We start from the raw sequence: 23430 nt of genomic DNA on the forward strand, positions 1-23430 counted from the left end.
TGATCTGTGGATGACCTCTCTTCCTCCTCTAAAAACTTCATTTTCTTCATGCAAGAGTGTTTTTTATTCCGTCCTTCAAGCTCTGACTGCCTCAACAAGTGTGCTGTGGTCCAATGTGCCAAGATTTTATTGCAATGAATTCATGTCTGGTTTGAAAAAAGAACAAGTATTACAGTCCTCCGACTAAAGCTCTCTTGAGAGGCAGAACATGGATATTGGGTGTTTGTCCTTGACTGCAAACATTTGTTACTGTTGGGGAAAAAATTGAAAGTGTGCCCATGCCACAAAACGATGGGAGGAATTTCAGGGACCCCACCTCTACTATCAACTATTCTCAGGCTTTGTCGAAAGACCTCTTAAAAAATCTAAATGATCAAGTCAGCATCATTCTCGTGTTGGATTGAAGTCCTCTTTGCGTCTCGATGGATTCTTCACTTTTTCATCTTCATTCCGATCAATAACTTCTCAGTGGTTCTCTCAATGCACCTCTGAAGCAACCAGATAAAAAAGAATCCAAAAAACGGAGGTCATATTAGGGAGGACTGTGGGCTTATGCTCACTATCAATGTGAGCAATATTGACTCTGCATAGGTTTTTCATTTTTTTTGCTGCTTGGAAAGAGAAGTCTTTTAACAGGGAAATTAAAATGCTTATTATATTATTATAAACAATAATTGAATTACTGAACTCGGATACTTGACAGTCTGCAGACTAAAAAGAGGAGGAAAAAAACAGGAGAATTTCGAAGTGGTTTCCTGTAAGGTGCAAATAACTATGGAAATGATAGGAATCAGAATGTTCAGGTTTTGTTTAACTTTCATGAATAAAATGTTGATTAAACAATGAACAAATAATAGACCTGTGTAGAATGGGGTTGAGGCTGTCATTTTGAGGAAATTAATATGACTATTCAAACCTGTGGATTTGCCAGATTTTTAGATAAGAGATACACAGCTTTGTAGACCTATATGGTGGGTTCTAAAGAAGAAGTTACTTACGTTTGGTGACGCTCTTTCTGGCAGCGTCAGATTCCTCACCTTGTGATTATACCCCAGGCATTATATTGGATCTGGAACTTTTCAGCAGTGTCTCTGCGTGCTGTCAGGTGGCTCACTGTGCAGCTCTGCATTGAGGCCGTTCTGCTCTGGAAATGTTATGAAGAGCCTACACAGGAGCGACTCCTGCACACGGATGTCAACTGTTTGAGGCATTCTGCACCCCTAGATGCAAAGCTGCTAGAGCAAATTGGTTGTAAAAAGTGTGGAGATTTCTAGACTCGGGATCTTATTAATAGGTAGAGTCCAATCACAGAATGGGGAGAATGGGAGACCGTTGAGGAATCTGCAGGTACTCTCCACCAGAAAGAGCGTCACCAGTGATAACTCTTTCTTCTGACAGATGTCTAGACAGAGATTCCTCACCTTTTGAATACATAACAAAGTAGTACCTATTGGAAGTGGGTCTGTGAATGGACTCTACCCACTTGGTCCTGCAAGACTTTCTGGTTTAACGGCCTGCTACGTGCGCCTTGACTGTCTTAACAACAGTGCTTTATGAATGTGTGGTGGGACACCCATGTATCTGCCTGACATGTCTAGGACAGAGACACAGCAAGCTAGTGCAGTGGTAGTAGCTTAGAACCTAGTAGAATGAGAATGCAGCCCTTACGGAAGCTGCTTTTTGGCCAATGTGTAGCAGATCTTAATGCAGAACACAATTCGGTGGGAAATGTTTTTCTTCTGCACTGTCATACCTTTTTTCACTTGACCCCACAAGAGCTGATCGTCTACCTTGTGTTCTTTGTTACATCCAATGTAAAAGCTAAGTGCTTTTTTGGGATCTAGGAGATGGAGCCTCCCCTCCTTTTTTTATAACCAACTTTTATTGTATATTTGAACAACGTCACATACAGGAAGACATGCCCCAAATTCTCTCTTATACATTCTAATATGGATGCACAAATAAACAGATCCATAACAATCCTCAAGTAAGTTCTGATTACAGTCACAAGTCCCAGTCATCTACTCCATATCCTATGGTACTTGCCCTCACAGCCCCTTGCCTGATAAATGGGTCTCTTCATTTGGGCACACCAATCTACTCCTCTCTTACACATTAGCGTCAATGGAGGAGTCTTAGAGGACCATAGTCTAGCAATGTCTCTCTTTACGATCAGTAGTGCTGTGCCCATGAGTGTTCGGATCGCTCGGGAGTTTCCGACCTCCTTCATCACCCCCAGCAGGGCCATCCTGGGGGAGGAGGCCAGTGAAAGGTCTAACAGTGTGGAGAGTTTGTTTAGGATTTGTGCCCAATACTGTTGGATCAGAGGGCAGGACCACACCACATGAAAGAAGTCTGCTGGTGATTTGGCGCACAGGTTACAGCAAGGGTCAGGTATGATCCTGGTTTGGAAAAGCCTAGCCGGGGTCAGGTAGGCACAGTGTAGGTAGTACATCTGCCCCAAGCGCAGCCTAGTCGAGATTGTAAGGACTCGCTGCACCATCAGTGCATCCCACCAGTCATCGTCATCGAGGGAACTAATCCCGGATTCCCTGCGAGCCTGCAGGGGTTGAAGGGACAGTGAGGTATTTAACACAAGTGTGCAGTAGATTCGAGAAATTTCCCCGGCTCTCAGGGTTCCCATCACCACCTTGGCCTCAAGTGGGCTACATTCAGGTAGGAAGGTACCATCGCAATTGTGGGTTCTCAACGCGTGCCGGAGTTCCAGGAATTTATAAAACTGTGTCTGGGCCAGAGCATGTTTCTTGAAGTTGCTGGAAAGACATCGTATGCGTGCTTTGCCAGATATCTCCTACCGTTGTTATGTCTATGCTATCCAATTTTGAGAACCCTTCTAAGTTGGCAACCTCCCGTAGCTATTGTCTTTGCCATAGGGGAGTAAGATGTGTGATTCTGCCCCACCACCACATCAGTTTCTAGGTGATCCTCTAACCATGGAAAACCTGGATAGTGATTTCGGGGATGGTCGTAGGGATGGGGCTTCCATATAACATATTTATAAGGCTTGGAAACCCCATTGTGGATAACTCAAGACGATAGGTTGGGTCAGCCCACCCTCCCAGTTAGCCATTCATTGATGATCATCAGTCGGACAGCTAAATAGTACCAGTAGACGTTAGACATGGCTAGGCCTCCTTCATACACGGAGCACTGGCATGTGCCCCAACTCCGCCTTCACTTTTGAGGTAAGAAGGGTGAGGTTAAGGGCCCATGTTAGGTTCATTTCGAGCGCCACTTTTAAGCCTAAATACGTGAAGCTAAAGCGATGGACGGGGGTGATCTGCTGCCAATCAATTTGGTAACGGGACCAGGAGGGACTTTCTGAAGTTCACCTTAAGGCCTGAGGCCTCCCCAAAGATGCTCAACAACTGAAGGCATCGGGGTCCGCTCAACTCCAGCATATAGCGCGATGCGGTCTTCCTCTCCCCCCACCCCTTCCCATTGCCACCACTCTATGAAATGGGTCTCTACGGATCATCCGTGCAAGCGGCTCTATGGCGAGGGTGAAGAGGAGTGGGGACAGAGGACAACCCTGCCTTGTGCCCATCCCAATGTGGAACATCGCGGAAAGTCTCCAGTTCACGAGACACGGGCAGATGGCACCCGGTATAAGAGGTGGACCATGTGTCGAAGGGGGCCTCCTAAACCCACCCCATGAAGGACACCATCTAGGTAACCCCAATCCACTGTATCAAACGCCTGCTCTAAATCAATACGGAGGAGGGCCAGTGGGGAGTGGAGCTCGTGTCTTTGTGCCAGGGCCACGTGCAGCCTCCGTAAACAGTGTCTAGTTCTACGGGCGGGGATAAAGCCGCATTGATCGGGAAGGATCAATTGTCGCATGACTGTCCTTAGGTGGGCGGCCGGTATGTGAGCGGAGATCTTAATTACACTATTTATAAGTGATATTGGTCGATAATCTGCACATGATGTAGAGGGGGGGGGGGTTGAGACTTGGGCAGCACCACTATTGTGACCTGGTCCAAGTCGGGAGGAAAGGCCACTCTCTCCAATGCCTCTGTAAACAGGCCATGCAGATGCAGCGGCAAAAGGTTTCAGAATTTTGTATAATATTCTGAAGGGTACCCGTCCGGACCCGGGGTCTTCCCAGGTCTCAGACTCGTGATAGTCTCCCCAATTTCCTCTAGGGTTATGGGATCATCCAGTCCCCCACTGAACGAAGCTGGAAGGGTCGGCATGTCTACCTCATTTAATAGCAGCATTTGCTGCTCAACCGTGGGTCTGGGCACTGCCTTGTAGAGGTCAGCATAGTAATGGACAAACCCATTTGCGATGCCCTGCGGGCTGTACAGAGAGACCCCTGTCATCTAATATTTCCAGTATCATGCGCCCCATCCGCGGTCCAGTCGCCAGCCAGTAGAGAAGTTTACTGTTTTTGTCCCCACAGCCATAAATCCGGGCCTGGGAGGCAGGCCAAATCTGCTTTGCCTCTTCCAAGGAGTGAGTTCTGAGTTCTTGGTGTATCATCTTCAGAGCCCGCTCGGACTCCTCCCCCTGGTCCTAAGCAGCTCATGCTCCAGCTGAAGTGCCCGGGTCTCCAGGGGCATGACCTGGGCCAGTCTCTCTCCCTCCCGCCGTCTTAAGTAGGCCCTTGGCACGAACTGCGGCCTTGACCGCGGACCAAAGTATAATGTATGACTGGATTGAGCCCTCATTGTCTTGGAAGCAATGGCTGATCTCATTGCGAAGATCAGTGCACTATGTCCCATCCTGCAAGAACCAGGCATTGAGCCGCCATAGGGGCCTTAGGACAAGGTCAGGGCGACCAATCGTCAGGGAGAAGGGCGCATGGTCAGAGAGGCCTGCGCCAGTATCTGGACCTGAATGACCATGGACATATCCAGTGCCAGGGCGAGAATCAAGTCAATACGGGCCTGAGTGTGGTGCGTTGCTGAGGTATGAATGTACTGCCGGTGGTGAGGGAGCCAAGTCTGCCACGTGTTACAAAGACCAGTACCGGTCATCCACCTGGCAAGGGACAAGGAGCGTCTCCTGTGCACATCAAATAGGGCCTGTAGTGTCTAGGGTCGGAACTAAGACCGCATTCATATCCCCGCCGAGGAAAGTGGGCCCACATGCCTTTGAGTCAGTAGTGTGGTAATGGTGTGGAAAAATGTGTCTAGGTCTGTGGTGTGGCAGGGTCATATACACTAAGAAAATTAATGTTGTGGCCATCTACCCTGCCTGCCAGTGCCAAAAACCTTCCCTGTGGGTCTGACCATTTCTGTTGCAATACCAGGGGATAGTTTCGGTGTAGGAGTATCGCCACCCCATGGCTCCACTAGTGTATCCTGAGTGGTATACCCGGTCAAAACCACAGCGGGCCAGAAATGGGCAGGCGGCCCCCATTAAGTGTGTCTCCTGGAGGAGTAGGACTGAGGGACAGGGGCGTTGCGCAATGCGCAGAACAGCTGTTCCTTTAATTTTATCCAGGAGACCACTGATGTTCCATGAGAATATATGGGAGCCATGTGGCATTAAGGAAAGCGGGAACCCCAAACTCGTTTGCACCATGGAGGGTTTGCCCGAAGGACCTATATAGACAGGGATCTTGTGTGTATCTAGTGCTTGAGGTGTCTGAAGGCACCCTCCCCTGACATCAAAGTGTATAGAACAATGAACAATCAAGAACATAGCAATGCAATCGTGCAGCGGTATATCCCTCCAAACTCCCCCCCCCCCCCCATACTTCCCCTCCCAACTTGAAGAAGCATCTGTTGCCCCAAAATCACCAGAGGTACCAGAAGGAAAGAAGGAGAAAAACAAAAAGACGCATCTCTGTTGGCATGGAGTGGTGGACCCCTCCTGTAGATCGGATCACATATATATGCTGCTGGTGGGTCAACAGAAGTGCCCGTTAGTCTCATGTCAAATGGTCAGATAGGCAGGGTTTGGGTGAACATCTCCGATTCCTATGGAGGATGCCGCCCCTGTGCCGTTGACTCCCGGGAGGTGTCCTGCTGCCCCAAAGGTGATGGGGAGGGAGCCCCCACCCACAGGGGAACGCAAGGCCCTCTGGGCCCTCCGTCTCCTGTGACGGGAGCTAGCCTGTGGGTCCTCAGAACAGCCCAGCTCCCTGGCGACCTTCTTGAGTGCACTAGCAGCGGTATGCTCGGAGGGAGGAGGAACCCCGCCCCCCCCCCCCCGATCTCCCCAAAGCTGGCGCTCCTCCGTGGCCCATTCCCACGCCACCTCCGGGGTGTCGAAGAAATTAGTGTTACCAACATGCAGCAAATTGAGCCGGGAACAAGAGCATATATTTCTGTTGCAGCGCCCTTAGTTTTTGCTTGACCTGTTCAAAAGAGCGTCTTTTGGGTTGGACCTCCCGTGAGTAATCTGGAAATATCAATATCTTTGCATTTTGGTATCGGATTTCTGGTTGAGCTCTAGCCTCACGAAGGACGGCAATCTCTGGCACTATAGTTGAGGAAGCGAGCAATGATTGCCTGCAGTGGCACCCCAGGCAGGGGCCTGGCAGAGGGGGCCCTATGTGCCCCTTCGATAAAAACCCAGGGGGAAACGTTTGTCCTGGGGCATCCACGATTTAAGCCAGTCTTCAAGAAAGACGGCGGGGCCAGGGCCCTCTGAAGACTCCGGGAACCCCACGAAGCGCATAGTCAGCACGTTGTTGCAATTCATCGGTAAGCGTTAGGAGGCAGGACACCTTTGTCTTAAGGTCGCAGACTTCATCTTCCACTGTAGAAACACGCGTTTCTGCTTTCGTAAGTCGCGCTGATGCATTCCTAAGGTCTTGCCTCAGCAGGGACATGTCGACCCTTACCTCCTCTATTTTATTCTCAACCACTGCCTGGGATGACTGTATGGCCTGGAGGATCTAATCAGTATCGCCATTGCTGCTCTCTGCCCAGGCAGTGTCTTCAGACACATCTCTCCCAGGAACCCCGGCCGGGGCTGGGAGGACGATGGCTTCATCTGCTCATCTCTCCACATGGCGCTATGAGGCCAGTACCAGGTACAGTAACCGGCACTGCAGTTCTCTACAGTTCCTGTGAGGATCAGTATCTTGGAGGGGGTCCCTAGGGCAACACTGCTAGCACTCCCTGATAAGGGAGCCGTTGGTCAGCAGCGGTCCGCACTCCCGCCAGATGCCCATGGACGTCAGTCACCCCCTGGTGCAGACTGGGCAGTGCGCCCGGCTCCCAGAGGGTGGGGCACCTCTGGTGGTCACTTATAGCCCTGGCCCCCGATTGCCCCGGGACCTCAGCACGCCACGCATCAGTGGCCAGCCCAGCCCAGGGCCCCAGGTCCTGACCCTCCCCTCCTCTCCCAAAAGAGGCGCAGACCAGGGCCCTGGCCACACGCTGCCCAGGTCCAGCACCTCCCACTGGTGTCCACCGCCTCCGTCCCTTACGCTGTCACGGCCTGAGCCCAGCAGCTCTCAGGGCCTCAGCCGTCTCCACTCCATCTCCGGGCCAGAGGGGAACAGCAGAGGTCCACCGCACACTCTGCCGGCCGGCACCTTTGTTCACTGCTGCAGCCTGGTCCATACAACTGAGGCAGGGGTGGGCCTACTCTGTCACTGTCCACCTCTGCCCCTCTTTGCAGCAGTTGGGGCCGGCCCCAGGTTGCCACTGGGGCCCAGCCCCCTCCACGCATGTCCCGTCTCTGCTGGGCCACAGACCACCCCTTGTGCTCTACAGAGGGAGCGGCATCCAACCAGAAATGCTGCGACGCTGCACCAACTCCAGGTAGGGCTGGGGACACCACCTCACACCAGCCCCAGCCCCGTCCAGCGGGCCATGCAGGCCCCAGCCGCAGCCAGGGCCTGGCGCCACCCAGGGCTCACCTTTCCCACTTCATCACTGGGCCAGCAAGGCCTTCAGGTCACTGTTTCGGCCCGGTCCACCGACTGCGGGCAGAGGCGGCCCATGCCAATGCGGCCTCCTCTGCCCCTCTTCTCAGCTGTCAGAGGGGGGTTACTGCAGCCCAGCCCCCTCCAAACAAGGTCTGTTGTTCCCATTCCGGCTCACTCTTCGGTCCCGCAAGGGGAGGGCCGCGCCTCACAGCAGGCGCCCCAGGATTGCGCCACAAAGTCCCAGACGAGGCCGGGTGCCGCGCCCCAGCCCCAGCACCAACACAGCCTTCCTCTCAGCCAGACGTGGTGGGCCACCGCCGCCCACCCTGGCCACTGGGAGGTCCGGGGGAGGGGGTTTGATGGGGTGGGTGGTGTCACCCCGATCATGTGCCTCTGGGCATCACTGCTGCACCAGTTCTCCGGAGCCCAGGCCGTCCCACCTGGCGTCTCTCAAGCCCAGCGGGTGGCTGCCATCTTGCCTGTGTCTGCCACCCAGGTTTCGTCATCTCTCCTCCCTACAGCTCGACTGAGGCCAGAAGGATGCCCTCTCCTAGCTCGCCACCCATCATGTGTCATGGCAGGACCATCTGTCCCAATCTTGCAGGGCCATGCTCAGCGTGGATGGTGCGGATGACGGAAGGGTCCGGAGCACTCCGAGTGTGACCGCCATCTTCATGCCCGAAGCCACGCCCCCTCTCATCCTTCTTAGAGAGGTGAGGTGAAGCATAGACCCCTGGCAGACAGATAGCTTGACTGACATGGAATGAAGTCACAACTTTCAGTAGAAATGATGCTGTTGTCTGCAGAACCAGTTTTTCTGGGGAAAGGGTAGTGCAAGGTGGATTGACAGAAAGGGCCTGAAGCTCACTCAAATGTCCTAGCCAACATGCTGGCAACAAGGAACAACGTCTTACTAATAAGGAACTGTTAGGAACACCTGTGAAGGGGCTCAAACGGAGAGGACATCAAATAAGTGAGACCCATATCAAGGTGCCATTGGGGACAAAGGGCAAAAGGAGAAACATGTTGTAGCCCTTTCAGAAATGTTGACAAACAAGGAGAGCTTATCGGGCACCATAAGAAGTTTGAAAGTTCTGAACGATAACCCTTACCATGCCCAAAGAAAAGCCTTGCAGGGTAAAAGGCAACGTAAACAGAACATCAGACAGCTTGGCCAGGATGGAGTCAATCTGGTGTGTGCCACACCAAACCACAAATTAGTACCAACAACAGGTGTATACAGTTTGAGAACTCGGGGTAGAAGCAGTATCAGCAGAAAGGCATCCAAGCTCCACTAGCAGCAAATTGAGCAAAAGATGTCTTGGAAACTCCAAAGTGCAGAAGTGCTGACATTGCACATTCTTGGCGGTGGCAACAGATCAAGCCAAGTTTCTCCCTAATCGCGGAAGAGGCCTTCCGCCACCTCTCGAGTAAATGCCTCTTGTGATCCGCTAGGCTAAGCTTGTCTGCCCTGGCAGCCAAACAGCCCACAAGGTGGCTAGCTACCAGGAAAATTCCCTGGTGGTCCAGACATTTCCAGAGGAGCAGCATCTCCCAGCACAGGGTCTGAGATGAGACCCCACCCTGTCCTGGTTGTTGCAATACCACATGGCGTGGTATTGTCCATGAGCACCTGAACCAGCCTCTCCTTGTTGGATGGAAGTAAGGCTTTCAGCGCCAAGCAGATGCGCATCAGCCCTAGAAGATAGATGTGGAGCAGGGGCTCCGTCGGAGACCAGAGGCCTATGATTTACACCTCTCCCCCAAATCAGAAGCAATGCGTAGGTCACCGCTGTCAAGTCTGGCTGTGGTGGAGAGGAGTCTGTTGCTGACCCAATCACGATCCAGTAACCACCAGTGCAGGTCTTTTGCATCTCTTCCAAAATCGGAACGTGGTCAGAGAGCTCCTCTTGATGTTGGGCCTCAGATTTCAGATCCCACTGCAGAGCCCACATATGCTACCTGACATGCTCGACCAGTAGGATGCAGAAGGCCATCGGGCCCAGTAGCCTCAGAGTCAACCTCAGGGGAATCCACAACAGAGGCTTAAAGATCAGGATCATAGACTGAATGTCCTGGCCTCTCTTTCCTGCTGGAGAGGCATGGAACCAAACTGTCCACAAAGTCTCAAATTAAGGAGAGCATCTGAGGAGGGGTCAGGTGTGACTTTGGAACATTGATAGTGAATTCCAAGGATAGCCGAAGGTTCACCATAGTCTGAAGGTGGTTCACCGCTGCCTGGGCAGAGTCTGCCTTCAACAGCCAGTCATCGAGGTAGGGGGGAGACTAGCGCCCTTGACTTTCAAAGGTATACCGCCACCACCATCACTTTTGTTAACACCCAAAGTGCACGGGTGAGATCAAAGGGAAGCACTGCTAACTGAAAATGCTCCCACTACAAACTGCAGGTAGTGCCGTTGGGCTGGCATGAAGAGTATGTGGAAATGGGCACCCTGCAGGTCCAATGTTGCTTTTCAGGCTCCAGAGTAGATAAGTCCTGGGCTAGGATGAACAATTGAATTTCTCCTTTGGGAGGAAGACGCTGAGAGGGCACAGGTCAAAAATAGTCCACAGACCTCCATCTTTGTTGGGTCCCAGAAAGTAGTGGCAATAACATCCATGTCCTATTTCTGGGGCTGGCACCCTCAAAAGGGATTGCTCTTTCTGCCGCAAAATGGAGAGATGGACCTCTGTCAGTCACTAGGAGATGGTCGAATGTACGGTGGAGAAGAGAGGAAGAGTAAAGTGTATCACCTGTGAATGATCTGTAGAACTCACATACATGACATCATTGCCTGCCAACCCAGGAGCAATCAGTGAGTTCTGATTCCCAACGGATGGCTGTGCTTCTCTAAGGGCATGCTGAGGAGGTCTGCGGATGGGGCTCGAAGGGGAGGGTAAGACTGAGCAGGCTAACAACACTAGCTGGGCCATGGCAGTGGAAGGCATCACAACCTGGACCAGAAAAATTGTAGTATTCTTTGCTGAGACTGGACAGGGTGGAGGTATGGGGCACTACTACCAAATCCACGAAAGGTGTGGGATCATTGTAACAGTTAGCAAGGTGGAGCTAACAGGCCCAGACAGCATGTATTCACTCTGCTCACTATAAAATGCTCTAGAGCAGAACCAGCCTTTCTTCAAACAGACGATTCCTGTTGAAGAGCATGTCCATCAGGGATATAATATCACCTGTGAACCCAGTTGATCACAGCTACGCATGGTGGCAAATGACAACGCTGGTGCCAATGGATGATTTCTCCTTGGCTTGTCTGGAGACAAGAGTACACTTGTTTCCGGGGAGGTATCAAGATCACTAGATTCCTGTAAGTCATCGTACCAATTGTCAACCTGCTAGGGTTAGGCATCTCCTAGGTCATATGCGTTATCTGAGCCTGCACTGAAAAGGGAATTTTCCCTTGTGGAGGTAGTAAGTCTTGTGGGGGAAGTGGCACCTCAGGCAGAATCAGGTCGGACCGGCATCAATTCAGAGTATGAAAGAACTATTAGGACCTCCTCCTCCTGCATCAATGGAGTCACCATCGGCTTTGAAGTGCCTTTGGTACCGGAAGAGGGTTCAGGACTGGAGCAGGAGGCAAGATGGGCTCAGAAGGTCAAACTGATGGCGATGACAATCACACTGGAGGTACTCCACCAGATGGAGGTCTCTCAGCTCCTTGAAGCCCAAAGGCGCACCAGAGGGAGTTGTTTGGGATCTGAAGAGCCAGCGCATAGCTACACAGAACTCTTCGATCTGATGTGGCATGGCTGTTGGTCCTGGAAACTCAAGTTGTGTCAGAACCAGTTGAGGGATCAGCTCCGAATCTGGCCAACTTGGGAAACAAAATTGAAAGTTGTAGCGCCACTACTGCACTTGATCAGGTGAATGCGAGTGACCTGAGTGGGCAGAATCCCGCTTCAATTTCTTGTCTTTCTTTTTGACTTACCTAATGAGTTGGACCGCAATGAAGACCATCCTCTAGAGTGGCTTCGTCTACATCAGGAATGGGATCGCACTTGGAGGACTGAGACTGGGAGCAGGCCAGTCGAGGAGTCTTTTTCTGCTTGGAGATGTAAAGCTTCACCTCACAAACCCAAATGGTTTCATCGATGCACAGTGGCTGCAGGCCTTGAAGTCGTGGCCCGAACCTAGACATCACAGGCATACCTGGTGGGGACATGTTGCAGATTTTTTTTTTTTTCTTTTTTTTTTTTTTACAACAGTCCCTACATGTTTTTAAACCTGTTGTTTTTATGGGTACCATCTCTTACATAGTGTCCGAGAAACAAAAAGGACGATCTGGATCTGCGTCTGATGATACCGAAAGAAAGGAATTGATGTCAGCGTGCACTGGTGGCGGTTTTAATATGCTCTGCACGACATTTCTGGAGCGGAACAGGTCCATGTGGTATTGCTAAAAAACTCCCAGATCTGTTCTCAAGCATGGGGAATATTCGAAAGGTAAGGAAACTGGGGCTAGAAGTCTCCATCAGAAAGAGTGAACAATTTTCCCAGAAATGTTCTCTGTGTATGGAATCCCTTTGAGTTTAAGTATATTTTATCTGTGTAAGAGAATTTTCAGTAACTCAATATTGGTGAAAGATGTTCGTTTCGAGGGACATTATGGTAGTGGAATGGGAGCACGGGTGTGCACATCTGGTGTGCAAAGGCAGAGTTTAGGTCCACACAAGCATATCAACATTACTACAAGCACTTTTCCATTGGTGTTTGTTTGGAAGTGGAGGTGTGTGCACACATGTGCCTGCCTATTCCCTCACAATGGCGTACCCCCATTACATTGAGGGCTGTAGCTCCTGAATTATTGCATCGCAGGCATTATTTCAGGTTTCACTCTATCACAGATAACGTTGCAAACAATTACAACGGGAGACACTATTTCACAGGTAAGAATTTAAAAAGTTTACTATTTAAAAAATATTTATGTTCTTAATGGTAAAGCTAAAATAAATAAATAGTAAAGACATTCTGCATGGATTTTCAAACAAGCACTGGATTGCTGGAATATTAATTTGATAATTTTTGAATAAACAATATGTTGAAGTTATAATCAATTATCAACAGTAAATATTAAATAAGTTTGTCCTTTAGTGGTGGCCAGCTGGACACTCTTGATCCACCAGATTGCTCTTTCTCGAGCAACTTCAGAGGCATCCCATAATCATCTACTACAGGAGATGAAGTAAAAAAGGTCTATTCAGACATATAAAATTCTCCCCCTCTAAAATAGAAAAACAATCACGTCGAACCCCACTCAACTTCACTACTAGTGATGCAGCTGAATAGGAATGGAGGGGGGAGGACATGGTTTACCAGTTCTTTCCAATAGTGTTTTAAGTGGGTGCAACACAAGAGTGTGTTATGCCTATAGGAGCTGAGAGCATCAGAGGCTGTTGTAACTTGCTTATTTTGAGTGTGGTTGATGAGGTGCATAGGCGCAGCTCGCTTTCTCATTATTCATGTGGGACTGCAGGACAAGGGGACACCAAATGCTTTTCTGGTGCTCTAGGATAAGCAGAACTGGTGATTGTTTTTTCAGTAGGGTGTGAGGGAGAAGGTGCACAGTCTTTTTGATTGACAGCAGGTGAGCAGTCTTTCAATGTTTGAGTTATATAAATAGATGTTTTGAACACATGCGGATCTGAGTGTCCATAAATTAGCAGTTTCGCAACATAATCCAGGAAAGCCTCATTTTTGGAAGACTATCACCGCTCCATCACTTACCCTTCCGAGGCTGGTTATGAATACTGATGGCCTGCGTTTGGTAATGTCCATCGTCATTCTGCACACATACTAGATGAGAGTCTGCTTTCTCGTTAAAGCATGCTCCACCTGCAAGAACGTGCTCGTTGGACTTGTTCATGGCTTTCATCATCTGAAATGCACCAAAAAGAAACCTTAGCAACCAAGGACACTCTTTGACTCTTCATTTTGCTCAATGGACTCTGGATGAAGCTACAGAATGAAAATAATGCAGCCATACACAGCCTTCTAAAAATAAGTGCTGTAAGTGATGGACTACTTTTGATTGTTCAGTACACATAGTAATGCTTAAGAGTTACCACTCCTTTTAAATATTCTCCTCAATTAAATATTTCCAAAGTCTTTAGAGGATTTATTTTTTGCAAATGTGAGGTTGACAAATGCAACTTGCCAAGTTCACATTAAGCTGTAGATAAGAAATTCAACATGTGCATCTCATGATAATGGGGATGGGCCAGGCGCACCTCCCTTTTAAAGAAGAAGGCTAAACAGCATGCTATGTCATATTGAATACTGTACCCATCCGGTTTCCAGCACCTCATGCTGATGCCAACACCTGCACCACCATCAAAGGCTCATGCCAGTCCCACATCTGTCTCCTTCCTCCACCCAAGCCCCAACAAAGCCCTCAGAATATGTCATGAGCAGCCAAGACCATCACCATCAAAGTTCCCCCAACATGTTCCATTGAGCAATCAGTGGACACCATCCAACTTTGCACTGGCGGCAGACCACGAGAAAGACCTAAAGCACAAGAGAAAAATTCTCTGAAGCCACTGCAGCACTATGATGCCTGAAAGGCCAGCAACAGGCATTTATTCAGGGTTTTAGAGCAGGGGTTCGGGCAAAAGAAGTACGTTTGAAACCCTAATCCCAGGCCAGGGCGCATTGTGTTTTGCCCACTAACTGGCAGGTGGGGAAGTCTGGGAAGAGGCCATAAGGGAAGTCTATTATATAAACTGTCTTTCCACAACCGACTATGCTGATATGGGAAAGAAGGCACGTGCAGGGCTCAGATAAGCTTAGAAGCCCATGCAGCACATTTTACACTGTAGTTCATCAGGGTAGGATGCATGGTGAACACATCATATTAACTGAGTCTGACACATCAGTATGACACCTTACAGGGACTACCTTATCTGCAAGCCAAAGGTGTGGTCAGGGGTTTAGAATGGGGACTAGGACAAGACTCCCACAGGGTCCCAAACTCAGGTTTTCCTCCCTCCCTGGAAGCTTGAACCATTGACTCTCCCTGGAAGCTTGAACCATTGACTCTCATAGGCAAGTTTCACCTACTTTGCACCTGCAGATATCAACTGGCTATCTGGGATAGTCAAGTTTCCACTGTGAACCACTGAATCATACCATCATGCACTTGAGGTTCTGTTGTACTTGCTATTATGGTCAATTACTGTTTGCATCTGGTACGCCTCATTTCTGTTAAGCAACACGTGAGTTTCCCCAGGTTCACTAGAATATTCCACGCTTCCACATGGGACACGTGCCCTTCTGGAACACTCTTGGCTTCCTGTAGAAATGACCCCCCACCTCGGAACTTGCATCAGTGTTTAGCCTCGATCCTGTTCCTCGCATGCATAAGCGGCGTTCCTGCACTCACCTCCTGAGTTGCCTGGGGTTTCCAGCGTTCTAGTCTTCCAAGCTTTTCTGATGATTTCGTGATATGGTGTCTGTGACATTTAAAGTGTCTTCCTTCACGAGCTACGAATCCGCCTCTTCTTGAGCTTCTAGCATAGAGTTTCCTGTCACCTTTGGATTCCAGGTAAGTACAGCCGAGGCTAAGTACTTACTCTCAGGTTAGTGCGCACTAATCGGTAAACTAGCAATATTTCAAGGCTGATTCCTCAAAGGCGTGAGCACATTTTGGATTTTGAACATTGATGGGAGTACTGAATCCTCCCCTTGAGGCTTAGTGCTCTGGACACTTTCGTTGTAGCAATCTGAACTCCATATACACAAACTGAAAGTGTGTCATTGTGTTTAGTGACATGTTGCATCTAGTACTTAGGGACAAGTTCCTTAACACTGAAGTTGTATTTTTGTAGAATTGTAATAACGTATGTTCCAGAGTTCCAGAAGTTCACCAGTTATTCTTGGACCGATTTCTGCTCTTTTTCATGCAATATTTATGGTAATGAAGTTAAGTGCAAGCTGGGTAAACTATTGCTAGAAATTCTAAGTAGGGAACTTATGAGTACCATTGTCTTTTGTCGTTCTTAGTGCATTGCATCTGCATTGAGGATATCAAGGTCCAGAGAGTCCCGACCTTTCCAGGCAGTGCACAAAGCAGTCCCTGCAGTGACATGAGTTCATCTTTTTGTTGTTCTATCCCAACCCCTTTCCCCCTCTGGGGGCAGTCAGGGGAGCTAGGCAGCCATTACTTGTAACACTGAGCTGCCCTAACTGGGACTGGAGGGCCAGAATGGCCCCCACGGCTTGAACCAGGTGAGTGCATAACACAAGGTCATGAGCACAGTCACTTGATCGATCTCTTAAAATTATGGCAAGAATGGAAATATGACTATTTCTATCCCCCCTCGTTCCTTCTCCGCTTAAAAATGATTCCAAGTTGTGCTTATCATTGTTTTCGAATTCCCAATCTCCTCTCTCAAATGTTACCTCTTTCCTCTGATGCCAAAAGGCCTGCCCAAGAGACAATCTACCTACTGACAACGCCACCAGCATCGTGAATAGTCTTTTATTATTAGTCATTCCTCTTTTTTGAAATCCATTTGACTTGAGAGTTTGCGATGTGGAGTAATAGCACCTTACATAACTAGCTTAATTATAACAGCGGTTTGGACAAAAGGAAAAAAATATATATATATAATTTGTACAATAGGCAATTGTGAAATGATGTGACATTACCACTATTCTTTGCATACACAAAGTCCTTTTATGCTTTGTGTACATCAGCTGGTAAAGCATTCTGAGGCAGTCACTGGACACAATGAGTCTGAACAACAGAAAGTTAGGTTTTCAAATCACCAATCTAGGCCAGGGTAATTTTCTTCTTATACACCAATAACAATGGCAAGGTACGAAAGTCATGGGTCTCATGAATTTAAAGTTCAAATATGTGCCTTTATTTATGCACCTGCTTGCAACACATGCTCCTGCATCTCTTACAGTAATTAACAGAGTTTGATTGACATGCAGCCTGAAATCTTATCCAAGGAAGAAAATACAACTGCCTGCTAACAGCAACTGCAGAATATTGTCTGCAACACGTACCTCATTGTATCTGTTGCTGGGAATTTTGATGCAGGTTTTTCGGACTTCCATGTCAACCACCAAACCTTGCACCACTGTCAGCGTATACTGGAAATTTCTGAAGTCCTTGTTGTTGACAGGATAAAGAAAGTTTAGAAACAGTCTAGATTAGTGTCAATTGTCTGGTTATCATTAATCAATACACAAGCATACCCTGCAAAAATGTACAATTAAAAACAAGGTAACAGGACAAAGGGGGCATTAAGCATCATGGGAAATGGAGTCTAGAAAAATGTTAGAAATTTAAACATAAAAGGTAATCTATACTAAAGTAGATGGTTGGTATTATGACTATCTTTCATCATTGCTTTTTCGCAGCAGGAATACAAAAAATGTGGTAAAGTACTGGGCACAGTGCACAACGATGTAGTTCTTAGCAGCAAAACAATACATACCAACCCTGAACTTAACCACCACCTAATGTTCAAACTCTACTTCTTTCTTTGCACCTCTTATGGTGTGAGGGTGAAAAATTCTCTGATTATGTTACAGTTTTAGAAATTGGATACTGAGGACTGGATACGTGTATTCCAGCAAAGCATGTTGTAGAAAACCATGAGTCTGGATACTCCTTTCCTCCTCACAGTGGGCAGAGGGTGTTCTCAGATTCTGCTATAGAGAGAGTGGAATGCACATTCCCGCCCACTGGGCAACCTCAGTTCCCATAAACCTGTTCAAGCTCACTGATGATTAGGAAGCAAGCGAGCAAGAGTCTTGCCTGGAATTATTTGTAGGGAACTTTGAGGACTCCTCTACTGATGTAAAGGTAAAACGTTACTTAATCAGAAAATGCAGACTAAAGGGTCCAACTTTAAACCCTCCTTGAAATGCTCAGAACCGGGCATTTTAAAATGTTCTTCAAACAGGAAGGCAGATTATTGTATTTACCTCGAGGAGTGACCGGGCTTTGTTACTTCTATTGACGATCCTAAAGTTTAAACAGCCTCATGGTTTGTGCAAGGGATGCATCCTTTAAAAACCTTTGTTGCTCTTTTATGGTAGCTCCTTATCAGTATGTGGTAGCAAGCCAAGAACTTCAAAGCTTTTTTTTCTTGAAAGGCACCGTACTTGCTATTGTATGCATTTATTTACGCCAATTAACCCCAGCCATATTGCCCTCACATCCAAACAAGTTTTACTGAAACACTCTATATTTCATCTTTTCACTCCCCCACCTCTTGAACCTGCAAGCACTTCTACTTTCATTCCTTTTTACTTTTTTGCATTTTTATATAAAGGAAAGAAGGTATCAGAGTGTTTTACAAAGGCATTCGATTACAGAAATCTGCCCACAATCACAAGATGTAGAGCCTCCGGCCAAGACTCAAACCAGGTTCCCCAGCTTTAAAGTCCATGCACTAGCCATTACTCCACATAGTCTCCCGTGTCTTTTGTTTTCTTTTTGCCATTCTGTTGATCACTCTTTTTTGCTGGCGACTGCGAGAGACAAACAGTGAAAAGCAATGCTTCGTTTGTGTTGTTTTTAACAGCTACTCCGTGACCTGGCTTGCCTTTCACCTCGGCTATTGGCAGCAAGCACTGTGATATCAGAACTTGACTGTAATAACTTATTACAGTCGAGTTCGGATGTCTAATTTAAAATCGCCGTTTGGATGCGTTACAAGTCGCTGATTTTAAAGATATAGGGCTTTATACAAGGATTGCAGAATTCCATGAATTATAGCAGGACTACAGCAACCACAAGCATCGTTTCAGTTTCCCTGGAATCTTAACATATTGCCAGTTTGTAAGAAGCTGGCCTTGTGTGTGGTGGGTACGTATGGTACTTACACCTTATACCAGGTCCACGTATCCCCTCTCAGTGAAGTGTAGGCAGTATCTAGAAGACAGTATCTAGAAACCAGGACTCTCTAGAGGTAGCTGTGGATGAGCAGTCAAGGCTTATCTAGGAGATGTGCAAAGCTTATGCAATACCACTACAGTCACACAGTACTTACACACAAGAAAGAAAACACTTGGTTGTACAAAAATAAAGGTACTTTATATTTTGGAACCAGGGCCCTCCGAAGTGATAAGTCCAAGATGAATAAGCTTGCAGAGGAAAATTGAATCCTTAGTAATTAAAAATCGAATAAATATACAGAGATATTAAAGTCCATGTGTTACAACAGATATATGAAAATTCGGTAACAGCCAACACGTGTTTCGTCCTCACGGACTTCTTCAAGGCTCAAGGACAAACATTAGGGTAACCAAAATATTTCTGTTAGTACTCCAAAGGTAGATTCTATATCAGAGAAACCGATGAGTCCTCCATCAAAGTAAAAAAAGGGGGGGTCCCTTATCTTACAGGAAAAAAAATCGAACGCACACACACCGCTGATTCCCGGATCCTGGGGAAGTACGGACTGGGTCTACTCAGGCCGTTGCCATAGTGTATATCCTATACTACGGTTACACTCTACGGGATAGTCCCTCTGCTTTAGAAGGGCATTTTTGCCCTCAGGGCTACTATCCCCCCAGATCTAAACACACCCCTAAATTGAATATTTAGGGCCCCCCAGAACCTAGGAAGATAGATTCCTGCAACCTGAAGATGAAGAAGGACTGCACTCTTTGTGCCTCCTCCTGGTGGGGAGGGGGTCAAATCCCTAATCCTATTGGGAGAATCCTCCATCTGCAAGATACTTGTTTTTCTCATTATCTCCTCCAGCCTTGCCGCCAAAAGTGGGGGCAGTGGCCGGAGGAGCGGGCATCTCCACTAGCAGGGATGCCCTGTGGCGCTGTAACAAAGGGGGTGAGCCTTTGAGGCTCACCACCAGTTGTTACAGTTCCTGCAGGGGGAGGTGAGAAGCACCCCCACCCAGTACAGGTTTTGTTCCTGGCCACAGAGTGACAAAGGCATTCTCCCCATGTGGCCAGCAACATGTCTGGTGTGTGGCAGGCTGGCAAAAACTAGTCAGCCCACACCGGAAGTCGGGTATGTTTTCAGGGGGCATCTCTAAGATGCCCTCTGGGTGTATTTCACAATAAAATGTACACTGGCATCAGTGTGCATTTATTGTGATGAGAAGTTTGATACCTAACTTCCCAGTTTTCAGTGTAGCCATTATGGTGCTGTGGAGTTCGTGTTTGACAGACTCCCAGACCATATACTCTTATGGCTATCCTACACTTACAATGTCGAAGGTTTTGCTTAGACACTGTAGGGGCATAGTGCTCATGCACCTATGCCCTCACCTGTGGTATAGTGCACCCTGCCTTAGGGCTGTAAGGCCTGATAGAGGGGTGACTTATCTATGCCATAGGCAGTGTGAGGTTGGCATGACTCTCTGAGGGGAATGCCATGTCGACTTAGTCTTTTTCTCCCCACAAGCACACACAAGCTGTGAGGCAGTGTGCATGTGCTGAGTGAGGGGTCCCCAGGGTGGCATAAGACATGCTGCAGCCCTTAAAGACCTTCCCTGGCATCAGGGCCCTTGGTACCAGGGTTACCAGTTAAAAGGGACTAACCTTGATGACAGGTTGTTCCAATTGTGGAGACAAAGGTACAGTTTAGGGAAAGAACACTGGTGCCGGGGCCTGGTTAGCAGGCCTCACCACACTTTCAAATCATAACTTGGCATCAGCAAAGGCAAAAAGTCAGGGGGTAACCATGCCAAGGAGGCATTTCCTTACACCTGGATTTCCCCCAAACCACCCCATAGGATGAAAAGAAGAAAACAAAGACACCTAGTACAACCTGCAAGAAATCAGCAGTGGATTACCGAAGATGGAGATCTGTGGAGTCCAGGGGGAGAAAGAGGTACCTTTTGGAGTTGGTCGACGAAGAAGGAAGACAGGTCAGCACTGTAGGACAGAAGCTGAAGAAGAGTTCCTGATGCATGCAAAAGGTGTCTCGCGATGAAAGCTGGATTGCAGATGGGTGTCAGTGAAGGATTTCCACCAACAAGTCTTATCAATGGCAAATTTGCGGTTGGAGGAAAAGTGGTGTTGCCGGAGACCAGCAAGGTACAAGAGGACTCGATCCAAGAGGGTGAGTCACAGGGGGCCCACAGGAGCAGAGGCAGCACCCACAGGTGTCCCACAGGAGAGGGACACAAGTCGCTGAAGCAGCCCACGCAGCACCACAGAAGTTGCTCCCACGTTACCAGAGGACCACGCAGAGGCCCAGGAGTTGCAGGAGGGAGTGCTGGGGGCTGGAGTCACACGCTGCCTGAAGTTACCCTTGGAGGAGAGGCAAACAAGCCTTGGCAGCCGCAAAGGATGCAGTGCACAGGGTGCTGTCTTGCATGGAGTGGAAAGGACTTACTACCATCAAAGTGCGAGAGCTGGTAGAGAGGACCAAGGGGAACTCTCTGGACCACCACCCGTGATCCATGACCCATGCCACTCAGGCTGAGGGGAGATCCACGCATCTGGTCGTTGTTGCAGCCAGGTACCTGCAGATGCAGGGGAGTGATGTCTATCCCAAGGGAGATTCCTTCTTCTTCTTGAGCAGGCTGAAGAGTTTCAGTCCTCTGAGGATGCACGGCCAGAGGAATGTTGTAAAGCCGGGAGGAATTCTGGACACAATGTTGCAGAAGAGTCTTACTCGTGAATCTGCAGCTTGTAGGTTCCTGGAGGGTCCAGTTGCGGTTCCAGAGGCCAGAAGTCGAAGCAGACGTTGTAGAGGAGTCCGGCTGGAATTTTGCACGCCAAATCTGAGGACCCACCCCAAAGGAAGACCCTAAATAGCCAAAAGAGGGAGCTTGGTCACCTAACCAGGTAACTACCTATCAGAGGGTGCCTCTGATGTCCCCTGCCTGGCCACTCAGATGTTCTCAGAGTTCCCTGTCAACCTTGGAATCAAGATGGCAGAACCAAGGGACCCTCAGGAGGAGCTCTGGGCACCACCCCTCGGGTCGTGATGGACAGAAGAGTGGTCACTCTCCTTTTCATTGTCCAGTTTCGTGCCAGACCAGAGACAGGGGGTGTGTCCCTGAACCAGTGTGGACTGGTTTATGCACGGAAGACACCAAATGTGCCCTTCAAAGCAAACCAGTGGCTTGGGGAGGCTACCCCTCCCATGCCAGTCACACCTATTTCCAAGGGGAGTGGGAGTTACCTCTCTCTCCCAAAGGAAATCCTCTGTTCTGCCTTCCTGGGCTTGATCAGATCAATCAGCAGGAGGGCAGAAACCTATCTGAGGGGTGGCAGCAGCTGGGCTGCCTGGAAAACCATGCAAGACTGGTAGTAGCAATGCTGGGGGTCCTCTAAGGAGCCCCCAGAGTGCATGGAATCATACTTCGAATACTTGAAACAGTATTGGGGTATGATTCGAACATGTTTGATACCAAACATGCTCATGTCTGGAGTTACCATTATGTAGCTGGACGTAGGTAGTGACCTAGGTCTAGTACACATACAAAATGGTATCCCCGCATTCACGAAGTCCATTAAAAATGGGGCTGGAGGTCGTGGGGGCACCTTTGCTAGTGCAGGGGTGCCCTCACACAAAGGCTACCTGCACCATGCCCTCTGGCTGAGAGGGCCTACCATAGGGGAAGGAGTGACGTACAGTGACCTGTAGTAAAACCGGGTGCATGCACCCGGTTCACGCAGACTGCAATGGCAGGCCTGCAGAACCCTTTGCATGGGTTCCCTATGGGTGGCAGAATAACTGTTACAGCCCATAGGGATCCCCTGAAACCTCATCGCCCTGGGTACCTAGCCACCATGTACCAGGGACTTATATGGGGGGACCAGTATGCCAACTGTGGGGAGAAAAAATTAGTAGCAACCAAATTTAGAGGAGAGCATAATCACTGGCGTCCTGGTTAGCAGGACCCCAGAGAACACAGTCAAGCACACTGACAACAGGCAGAAAATGGGGGTAACCATGCCAAGAGGGCACTTTCCTTCACAGTTTCTCATTTGCTAACTTAAGCCACTTATAGTACCACTAATGCTCTCTTCCCAAGAGAAATGTTTCTTTTCATACAAAAAAGCCAATATGTCATTTTCACTAATTCACTTAAGGTCAATACACAGAGATACCAAATGATGAAGCATTGGCACCCAGAGGTTTGTAAAACCTTCATATGTCTTGATAAACAACACAACACAACTGCATAAAAGTCAAAGCATTTCTAGCTTCCTGTGCTGAGCCACCCCTAAACACTGAACACAGTCCTAGAGCACGCCTGAACTATGCTCACTTATAACAGTGGATGTTATTTGAATACACCACCAACACATTCACAGTCAGCATTAAAACTACTCAAAATAAAATCTAAAATATGAAAAATATAGTATTAAAAATGCTGTTGGTCTCACAGTTTACTTTCAGCTCACCAAACATTTGATGGAAATGTCCTGCGATTCCTAGACTTAGTCATTTTACCAATGGATGACCAGTGAAGTTGCTAGCAGCTACATAAGCACTGCATCTCTACCAACGAGAGTTGGCAGCCTGGCATACTTCTATTAGTACTTATAAAAGATGCCAACAAGCCAGCTCAGAATCATGTTCTCTAAGCACTATAAAAACAGGCCC

General features: G+C 48.4%; 1 protein-coding gene across 2 annotated transcripts in view; it reads right to left on the reverse strand.

Annotated features, from left to right (window-relative positions):
- The window catches only part of ZFYVE9 (zinc finger FYVE-type containing 9), a 391527-nt gene that overhangs the window by 45867 nt on the left and 322230 nt on the right, over window positions 1-23430 (reverse strand). For both annotated transcript variants that reach the window (XM_069232671.1, XM_069232672.1), the window contains 2 exons: window positions 16893-16997; window positions 13602-13752 (listed from right to left, as the gene is read on the reverse strand). In XM_069232671.1, the coding sequence (XP_069088772.1) occupies window positions 13602-13752; window positions 16893-16997 (256 nt within the window). The remainder of the gene's footprint in view (window positions 1-13601; window positions 13753-16892; window positions 16998-23430) is intronic.

The sequence above is a fragment of the Pleurodeles waltl genome, chromosome 4_2, assembly GCF_031143425.1.
Source record: "Pleurodeles waltl isolate 20211129_DDA chromosome 4_2, aPleWal1.hap1.20221129, whole genome shotgun sequence".
NCBI lineage: Eukaryota > Metazoa > Chordata > Amphibia > Caudata > Salamandridae > Pleurodeles > Pleurodeles waltl.